The sequence below is a fragment of the Thunnus maccoyii genome, chromosome 12, assembly GCF_910596095.1.
Source record: "Thunnus maccoyii chromosome 12, fThuMac1.1, whole genome shotgun sequence".
Classification (NCBI taxonomy): Eukaryota; Metazoa; Chordata; class Actinopteri; order Scombriformes; family Scombridae; genus Thunnus; species Thunnus maccoyii.
The window spans coordinates 3147711-3158409 of record NC_056544.1 but is presented as its reverse complement, the minus strand read 5'-3'; the positions used below and the strand labels follow the sequence as shown (position 1 = coordinate 3158409).

Sequence of the window (10699 nt, the reverse complement as noted above, 5' to 3'; positions counted from 1 at the left end):
ATGTGCCTCTGACTGTCAGGACCCCAGTGTGCATGTCGGAAGATATAACTTGTTATATAGTCTTCTAGATTATAACCTTAATAATCTTCAAGTCTGTTCCCAGGTCCCAGTTTTAGAAAGTAACACAAGGTCTCAACCTAACTAATCCTTTCATGGTGGGGAAACATCTCATTTATGCACATACTGTTTTTTGCATTTGATATCACAGATTTTCAGACTGGCAGACGGATATTAGATCTGAGAAATTTTATTGGCAAATGAAATGAATCAAACAAAGCTCAAGGTACTTTTAAAAAGATTACTGTTTGCTTAGTAAAATGATATCGTCAGAGTGCCGACAGATATTGATAGTCTATAGTCTGCTGCCACTGTATGAATACAAAATAAAAAAAAGCCAAGAATGCAACAATATAACTGCTTTAAAAATAGTAATACAGAACAGTGGTTGTCAAATCACTTGTATGTGTTTGTATATAAAGTACTTTACATATAGACAATAATACTGGTAATTAGAAGTAGTTTTACATTGATGATTTTCATTTTAAAAACAGTGTTTCAGAATGTCAGCATTGCAGCTCATGAAGAGGTTTTCATGCCTTCCCATTGATCTGTAAACACCTCTCTGTTCTGTCCTTTGTTTTCTTTTTCAACCAATTTCAAACCGTCCATTGAAAGAAATGCACTTCTCATCCATGTTGTTTAGGCAAATCAATTACCAGTTGAACACCTTAACGAGTGTAAAACTCCATATCAAAAGTGGCAAATTCCCCCCCTGAACCTAACAGTGGCTTGTGTGAACCATGTCAATCAAAGTGTATACAGCAGGGACGGGAGGTAACGTACACATTCCTACTGTTTAAGATAGGATCTTGAATTTTCTGCCGTCGAGGGGTGATACCAGCAGCCGTGCTGAGCCTGGCGAGTGGAGGGGCCGCCACATGTTTCTCCAGATGACGTTACAGACTCGGAACACCAGCAGGACACATGCTAACACCAGCATTACAACTGATAGGACAAAAAGAAGAGGGAAAAGTAGAAAAAAATCATTTTGGGGAATACAGAAAGGCAACATACTATGATGTTTTGATGTCAGGTGGAAAGAAGTCACTTAATTAGCTTGTTAGACTAGAAAGATGGGTATAGGGCGTGGATGTATTGTAAGAGCTGGATTGGGCGCTGCTGTTCAGCCTTGCTTCCAATTTTTCCTGGTGGCCACTTGTGGTATTGCAGTGAAAAATCCCCTGTGGCTCAAAAAGCATTTTCCACATAGACCACCAGTATAAAAGAAACGCCTGTAAAACTGTTGACAGGACATCTCAAACTGCAAATAAGGTCAATCATGACTCTTTCTATTATGAATATTTGATCCATGGAGGTTTTATATTTATAAAACTTTCCTCGAGCTGAGAAAAGCTTTTTTAAAATGTATGATGTTATCACAGTGTAAAGTCTATGGGCCAAGTGGGAACTCACGGACAAGACCAGCAAGAGAAACACTACTAGTGGGCCGCATACCCCCAGAAGTAAACCCGGAAGCTAGAAACTTTTTTTTTGGCGGCATCCTTGAATTCAGTATCCAGATCTTATAATACATCCATGGTATATGGCAGGTGTTGGTGAAGTCACAGTCTGGTATTGATCCAGTTGCAGTAGTTATGTTAAACTCACCAGTGAAGACAGAATTCGGAGTGGGGTCAGCTGGGTCAAAATGTCTGAAGATGTTTCCGACCAGAGCCACAATCACCACAGGGTAGACTGTCAGGATGTTACGCACCCAGCGGTCCAGCACCCAGTTCTCGAGGATAAACCTGCAAACATCGACAAAGCAATCAAAGCTCTGGTCACCACTTCAAAAGACAAACACTACTGAATCACTGCAACTGTTCCTCATGTTGTGCACAGACAAACACTACTGAATCACTGCAACTGTTCCTCATGTTGTGCACAGACAAACACTACTGAATCACTGCAACTGTTCCTCATGTTGTGCACAGACAAACACTACTGAATCACTGCAACTGTTCCTCATGTTGTGCAATATTAAATGTTAAGCAGCGGTCGAGGCAGAAAGGCAAAACAAATGCATTATTTTCAGGCCACAGCAGATATATGATCAAGCTGAACTATGGACTCATAAATAAGCCTGACTGATCTTACTGTTTTTTAATCAGTAATGACTTTATCATGAACAGTTTGAGCCTACAGACTGTGTTAGTCTTGAGCCCTAGGTCCAAGTCAGCATAACTGATATAAGATATTCTTCAGGGATTGCCACAATGAGCAATATGAGGGTGGCGTGTCACACAGATAGTCTACGGCATCTGTAGGCTTGTTTTCTGTAGTCAATGTTGACTTGCTAGCACTAGTACTACCTTGGCTATACCCTTCTGCCATGTGACCCTCCTCTTACACATTGTAGCAGTTCTCTGAAGTGCTGCTACTGTATGGGCTCCACTTATCTTTCCTCTGCTGAGAAAGTCATGATATTAAAAAGTGTTCTGGACTGCCCCCAGATGTGGTCGTACCCATTCAATTGCATTGTGATTGCAGTAAATCCCCAGATACAGATCACATGTGCAATAAGTAACAAAAGGAAGACTGACCAAAGTTTCCAACTTCCATTAGCAGCTGTTGTATTAATTTTTCCAGTCTCATACCAAAAATTCTAAAAATATATATATATATATATTTTTTTTACCACAGTTTTAATCACATCTATATATCAGAAAACATATTACTTTTCTACTTATTATTACTTTCTTCCTTAAGGCCTTTATATTACAATAATGGCAAAAGACAGAATGAGATTCCCTATACCTTCAGCAGCTACAATCTACTTTGAGCTCCATCAATTCAATGTTTTAAGTTAAACTCTTAATGGGTGAAAGTATTGGAGAGTGATTACATAAACCATTGCCTGAATCTCCCCAGCTGTGCTTATTAGGAGACAGGTCTCTCCTGTCACCACCTAAATCCAAACAGCAATTTGGACTTATACTAGGCTTTATTGGTTCTTAAAGGATTGTTCTCTGTCATTGGAAGGAAGGTCATTGGAGTCAGACAAGACCTGATTTGGCTAAATGGTTAAAATTAATGAAAGACATTGACTCTTGAGTCTTTAATGGCAAGGACTAATAATTACCAAGGGACATTCTATGAAGTTGGTCTCATTTTTGGATGTATAAAGACAGAAAAACAACAGGAAGCAAAAATACTCATACTATTTTATTTTTATAATAAAAATGTGCTACCCTGAGTTTGGTGTATTTATGTCATACTTTGTTTCCCCCCTTTTGTTTCTATTTTCGCTACTTTATCATTCTGTTAATCTGCTACCTGTTTTTCATTGATTTAATCTAATAGTGTTGCACTATGTTTTTGTATCTACTGTAAAAGCTAATAAAAAAATGTGAATTTTAAAAAAAATTCTCAATGAGTTCATGATGAACAAAATAATCTTCTAGTATTCCTGAATGTGTTGCCCCTCTGCCATACATGGAGATGCCCCTCATTCAACCTCTTCCCATCAAAGCTTACCATCCCACCAGCTCAGCAAACAGGATGCAAAGAGAGGCTGTTGCTGCTGTGCTCCTGACCACACCCCACATGTGGAGAACCAATGAGAAGTTGATGAGAGAAGCGATGGATGTCCAAGTGGTGTAGAGAGCCAAACCATTCTGGACCTGAACACATGAACATTCATAGATAAAAATGACATTATTCAGAGGGGACAATGAGCAAGTACTGCTATAGTAATGCACCGATAATGTATGTATGTATGATACTGACACACATGATGAGTGTTCCTAACTCAAATCTGTCAATCATACTGAATTTATAATCTTGTAATATTTAAAAAATGCAATGTGATTTCCTTTAACAATGTGTTGAATAAAGCGTAACACCTGTCCATGCACACACTGTAGCCTACCAGTATTCTGAGACAGGCCAGGTCTTTGGGATAGTAAGTCTGTAACCAGAGTCCATAGTAATCTGTGGCAAAGCAACAGAAGAACAAGGCGCAGTAGTTGGTAATTGATATCAGGATTAATACAACCAGAGCCGCCAGCATCAACCTGCAAGAGAGAGAGGGACCATCAATGCATCATATCAGCAGTCTAAAGGTCAACAGTTTTATTACAAGTGGAGATTTCATTACAAGTCTAGAATAATCATTAATTTATGTAGGGAATTTTTAAAAATATCCAATGTTTTTGATATGGTTAGTCATAACATACAGTACTGCTGTATTTGTATGGATTCCCCAGTAACCTATACCAGTGGCTATATAATGATGTTCATAATCGTGTAGTCAATGCCTAAAAACAAATACTGCAAGGAGTTCCTCAAGGCTCATGTCTTGGGCCACTCTTACTTTGTATTTATATCAATGACTGTGACCACCTAACCTAGACCTCTTCTTTTCAGGTAATACTAATTTAATCAACCCACAACCCCAACTTAGCTTCTCTCATTAGTGAGGAAAACAAAGGTGTAGTTAAATTTCCAAATGGTCTAGGTTCAATAAATGATCAATCAATATAAAAAAAAGTGGAGTTTTGTTTGTGGTGCTCAAAGCATTGAAAAACAGTGATGTGTCATTCCAGAAACAATGTCTATGTTATTCTGGATAAATGAGAGAACACGCTGTCAACAGTTTTTATAGGGACTATTTCTTCAGGTTAAAAGTCGTTCCACTTTTACTAAAAAGGGGTTTGCTGTTACACTTTTAAATACTGATTTTTCAAAATGTGTTTTCAAATGTATTTTTTCCGATGGTGGGAGCACCAAAAATGAAATTTGTATTTGGGTGACAAATATCTCAAAATCTGGACGAATTAAACCAAACACTCTGAATAATACAACTGTATATACACTATTTTTTTTGTAATTTGGGCGAACCGATCCTTTGAGAATATAATCCATTTTGATCTTAAACATAACCAAAATTTACTCTCCTCAATGCTAGTATATTGCTGCCTAAATTAATTTTAATGTTAATTTGTGATTTGTCTGAGGGTGTTTGCTGCCCTTTTTATCCTACTCTCCTTAACACCCTCCACTCATCCTCAGTTGTCCTCACCCCAGTTATACCCAAATATTATAATATATACACACTCATACATACATACATATATATTATTTCATTTTTTCTTTGTTTTCAGTGTTTTTTTTTTTTTTTTTTTCTGTGCAAATAAATAAACTAATAAGTAGAAACAGTATACGTACTCTCTGTCCCACAGCACTAGCCATATCATGTTCATCACCATGTTGGCCAGCCAGCAAAAATAGAAGGCATATGGCAGCAGACACTGGGCCCAGGATCTATTCACAGAAAAAGAAATATCAATTTCATCTACATGTTGGTCTGAGTCCAATCAGACTGCATGAGTAAATATTTTGTATGAGTACATTCTGATCTAAGTTTACCCTCTGAAAGCATATAAAGTGATGTATATGACCATCAGGGTGAGCCAGGTATAGATAACACCCCAGATAGAGAAGGTCCAGCCAGCTGGAGTGAGATCTGTCTCATAGCGGGCCGACACATTGCCTGTTGAAGAATGGAAGGGACCTGGAAAACAACAGGGACGATCAGCATTCCAGTTCATCCCAAATGTGTTCCGTGCAGGCCAGTCCAGTTCCTCCACACCAAACCGGGAAAAACATTTAATAATGGGCCTGGCTGAGTGTACAGGAACATTGTCATGTTGAAACAGGAAAGGGCCTTCCTCAGACTGCCAGGTTGGTGGCACACTATTGTGAAAAAAGTCATTAAGTGCCGTAGGATTAAGATTTTCCTTGCCTCTCCCAAACTATGAAAAATAGCAGGATATTATTTGATTATCCTGGTAAGTCTCAGGTGTAAAAAGTAAAATAAATAATTTGTGTGCACAAATTAAAAGAACATAAATTTTATCTGTTAAAAAACATTTCACAGGAATATTTCATTCCACAAGTAGAAGCCTTTAACAAATCCTTTATTTAAAAAAAACTACACCAGTGCATACAACATGTCAGTGTTATGTTTATAGACTTTACATCTGTATTCAATCAATACTATAAGACCAAGTATTTTAATGGAAAGGCTGTTACATCTATAGGTGATTAGCTGAATCATCAGATGGATGGAGTCCTTTTTGATTGACACATTACAGTGTGTTAGTGTAAAAGCTGTAGTGTCACCTCTATGATTACTAACAGAGAGCCTCCATATGGGAGAGACACATGAATATAAGGGTAACTCATCTGATGTTTTTAAAGTTTAATCTGTCGATGACACGGCAGCTGTTGGTTTGATCACTGGAGATGGAATGTAGTATTGTGGGTGTGTGGATGAGTTAGTTGACTGGCGACTCATCTGCTAAATACAACAAAAACTAAGAAGAAACAAGAAGAAAGTCACACCAACAAGTTGCTGTGAATGATGAATGTAGTGAAGTTGTAAATGAATACAAACATCTAGGGACAGTAATGGATATAAAACGCTCAGGGGACTTCACCACAGGTGTCATTTACAGAAGAGGATAACAAGAAGTACACTTTGAGGGTAAGTCTGGACAGTTCAGAGTGGACGGACAGATACTGGTTCTCCTCTATCGATCATCTAACTCTAACATCTAACATTCTAACTTTCTGTTTTATTGCTGGTATTTCTCATTATCTGTAGTTAACAAGAGGTTCAACAACACCACATTATGACACTGCAACTAACTATCTACTCTTGAAAAATGTTGAGGAAGAAAGGAAAGAATGCCCGTCATTAAATTTATGTTTGCCACACCCATGGACGAGGGCATATTTTTTCCCTTTTCAGGATTACTGATTTTTTCCTCCAAAAACATAAGTTGGCGTAAGACACACCAGAGACTCCCCTCTTATCAATCTAGTAGTTCGTAGGAACCATTTCTTTTATTAAAGTAGGACCAATTAAAACTATTGATCATGATGTCTGTAGACAGACATGTTTCGTTTGGTTCTTGATCATTTTCCAACACTGTGAGCTGCACAAACGAAATTCGATTCCCAAAATTGAATTAAAGTGAAGGTAGAAATCTCAGAAATGTATCTGCTTTTCTCATGAAACCAAAACAAAACCGAACAAATCTACATAGCTAGTTAATACTTAGAGGTAAGTGAGAAAGGGTTTTATTTTATTTTTTTAGTTTTGTAATTTGGGTGAAGTGACCCTTTAATGCCGTACAATGAGCGTCTTTGTCATCTTAATAAGTCTGTAAACTAAACACGAGGTTTTTCTAGTAAAAAGTAGCCTTTTCTGTTCATATATAACGTTGGATAACGAGCTAATTATGTAACTAGTGAGCTAGCTACACGGGCCGACTCATGGAAATAACTCATCATTGTTTTGTGTAACAACGGTAACAACATAACGAACTGCCAGCAACAGATCATTAACTGGAGACTCCCTCCCAGTAAAAACTCAGTTTCGTAACCAGAGGAAGAAAATGAATCCCATCTGTCGTAATACGTTAGTTATGTCGGCTTAAACATAATGAAAACATTGTTAATACGCCAGTATCGACAGATTTCAGAAGTTAGCGTTAACTGCAGCACAGTGAAAAGCGTTCTTGTCTATGTGACGTTATTTTCACTCACCTCTGCCCGCTCCAGCAAGACCGTTAATTACTAAAACGGCCACAAAAACCAGCGCACATAAGATGATTATAAAAATTCGGGGCACACTGTTCTCCCTCATTTTAGTGTTTAGCTAACGTGCCGCTCCGTGTGTGTGCCGCAGAGTCGGTTAGCTGTCAGGACCGTCAGGGCGGGGAGACAAACACAAACACGTTTACTGAATGATGCATTCACGTGCTCCATGTAAACGCCCACTTCCTCACAGCAAAGACCTGTATGAGACAAACACAGTGCTCGGTTGTCAGCACGCATCAACCTTTTCATTCATTTCTTCAAATCCGCGGTTTTATAATATATTAACAGGTTTAAGCAATATGCCTTCTTTACGATGTATGGAGGAATTCCTGTTAAAAAAAGAAACCGTTTTCTTTCTGGGTATTTCTTTCTGGCACAGAAACTTGAAAAGACCAAATCAGCATAGGACAGAAACTTGCGAAATTAATTTGAACGAGGTTAATTGGAGTGACGTCATAAACTCAGTTAATTCTGTAATTATGTGTAATCGGCTACGTGAAACACAGCTAAAGACTTTTCATAGGCTCCACATTATGTCTTCAACATAGAAGGATAAGTTCATAATTTTTCAAGTGTGTCTTAAAACAGTCAGGTATCCATATGAACAGTGACAGAGGTTTCCCTCACTGTAATCATTCCTCCTGTTCATACTGGATATTAAAAGATCCCCTTCACTTTCAATGGAAGTGATGGAGGCCAAAATCCACAGTGTGTCCACACAGTCATTTAAAAGTTGATGTGAAGCTTATATGAGGCTTCATCAGTCTGAGTTAGTCACATCAAGTGGATATCTGACACATTTACAGTCTTTTTAGCATCAAATTCCCTCTTTGTGTTTCTTCAGACAGTGTTTCCCTGTTGAGCTGTGGTGGAAGTATAGTGATTAAAAGAGGCACATTGGCACTAAAAAGACTGTAATGTTGAAAGATTTGTCGACAGTTGGAAGACTGAAGGTTTATAGTAGCTTCTCATAAACTTTTAAATACACTTTTGCACAGAAGGAGCCCCCTACAGGTAATATTCGGTACAGCAAAATATTGAGGATTCTTCCTGTAAAGAGGTTGTCAGCAGCAGAAATTTTGTCAAATATGGTCAAATATGGTCAAATATCTGTGGTATGTGTACATCATGTACCACGGGGGATTGAAAATACCTTTCTTACAGGATTGACTAACTGCCTATCAAACTGTCCTTTAAATTTATTGGATTCTTAATTATATAAGAAAGATGGTAAATTGATCAATAGAAAATGTAAGGATTTACTGTAGAGATAACTGATTTTTTTTCTCTCTTTCTTTGGTAGTATGGTGTTGTATCCTTTCGAAGCCACAACCTGAGAATGTGATTCATGCACATGTCTTTTTCAAAGTGGAAGAAAACCACTGAAAATACATAAAAAAGATAAGTATTTTAATATCATATTCCTATGGACACCCATGACACTTCACTGCTAATCTCTAATTGCAGTATTCAATGTGAGACTAACTGAAGAGTTTGCATTTACTATAGAAATATTAATATTTAGTATTAGCATGTTTATAATGTTAAAACCGAAAACAGGAAAGTGATCACAAATAAACTTGGCAAACTCCATTTGCTGATGAAGATCATATGATTGAAAGCCCCAGAACAGCTACTAAATGGACCTTGGGGTAAGATTGTGCTCTCAACAGATTTCAAATTATTTCAATGTCATCTAAAAGTCCTCTCGTAATGACACAGTGATTACACCTGACTGTATTAAACATTTGTTGCTCCATTTTTGCATGAAATATTCTGATGCATGAAATCTGCATAAACAGTTGCAGTAAATGTCCTTCATTAGCAGATGTTCATCAACATGTTTTGATTTTTCATTGTTTCTTTTGTTTACTTTTATAATACATTAGCATAAATGTACCCACATGTGAGACTCTGATAAGCCAAGTACCACATGTTTATCCTGTGACTGAGATGTAAAGTGACAACCACAGTTACAGTGCTGGAAGAAGTATTCTGATCTTTTAGGCAAGTAAAAGTACCAATGCAACAATGTAAAAAATACTCCATTACAAATAATTCAAACTCTGTTAAACTATTATAGGTAAATATTTTAGGTATCAAAAGTAAAAGTACTTACTTGTTCTGCAGTAAAATGTCCCCTGTTACTGATACATTATTATATATAACATTATTAGATAGTTAATACTGATGTTTCAATGTGTAACTAATATTTTACTGTTCTGTAGTTTAGTCCAGTTGTTCCCAACATAGGGGTCGGGCCCCTCCAAAGGGTCACAAGATAAATCTGGGGGGTCATGAGATGATTAATTGGAGAGGAAAAAATTAAAGACAAAGTTCTGACACACAATTTCTTTTAAACTTTTGTCTAATGTTTGCTGTTTTGTGATATATTGGATCATTTGACATTTTTGGATCTCAACACACATGAAACATAACAAGCACAATATTTCCCTTTGAAATGTTTTGTGGAAGTATAAAATATCATAACATTAATATACTGAAGTGAAGTACAAGTACTTGAAAAATTGTACTTGAGTCAATGTACTTAGTTATTTTCAACCACTGCACAGCTTTTAGATGATGGAAACTAGCACAAGCTAACTGTTGTCAGAACTGCAACTGCTGGTTGTGCTTCTAGCAACTTCATTAGTCTCCAACATTTAACAGTGTTTTTTCATTGATTGGTGAGGATTCATTTACAGAAAATTAAATAGACATTTTATTGCAAGCTGCATTTTTTGGCCACTTGGGGGCAAGCTTAAAGCAAAACAGCTAACATATTATCACCATATAAAGTTGTTATGGTGAACAGTGTCTGCAAAAATACTGCCTGTTCTATCCAGTAGCCACGGAGCAACATTGGCATTCATTGGAGTCATGCTGCTGTCCTGCTGATTAATTTAAGTCCAAGATTTACTCACCTTTTAGCTGTTGTTTGGTTTGTCCCACCTCCTGAGCTGCTAAACGCTCCACATGTTCACCAGCCAGCTGTTAACTGTGTCTGTCTGCTGTTTGGTGTTAAGCA

At 37.4% G+C, this 10699-nt stretch overlaps 1 protein-coding gene across 1 annotated transcript; it reads right to left on the bottom strand.

The window, feature by feature from the left end:
* Nucleotides 1–231: 231 nt before the first annotated feature.
* On the bottom strand, nucleotides 232–7810 carry LOC121908731. Its single transcript, XM_042428985.1, has 7 exons — nucleotides 7618–7810; nucleotides 5431–5575; nucleotides 5230–5325; nucleotides 3932–4076; nucleotides 3538–3683; nucleotides 1669–1808; nucleotides 232–1005 (listed from the first exon to the last, which is right to left on the bottom strand). The coding sequence occupies exons 1-7, from the start codon at nucleotides 7715–7717 to the stop codon at nucleotides 857–859; spliced, it is 921 nt and encodes a 306-aa protein (XP_042284919.1). The 5' UTR covers nucleotides 7718–7810; the 3' UTR covers nucleotides 232–856.
* Nucleotides 7811–10699: the final 2889 nt, after the last annotated feature.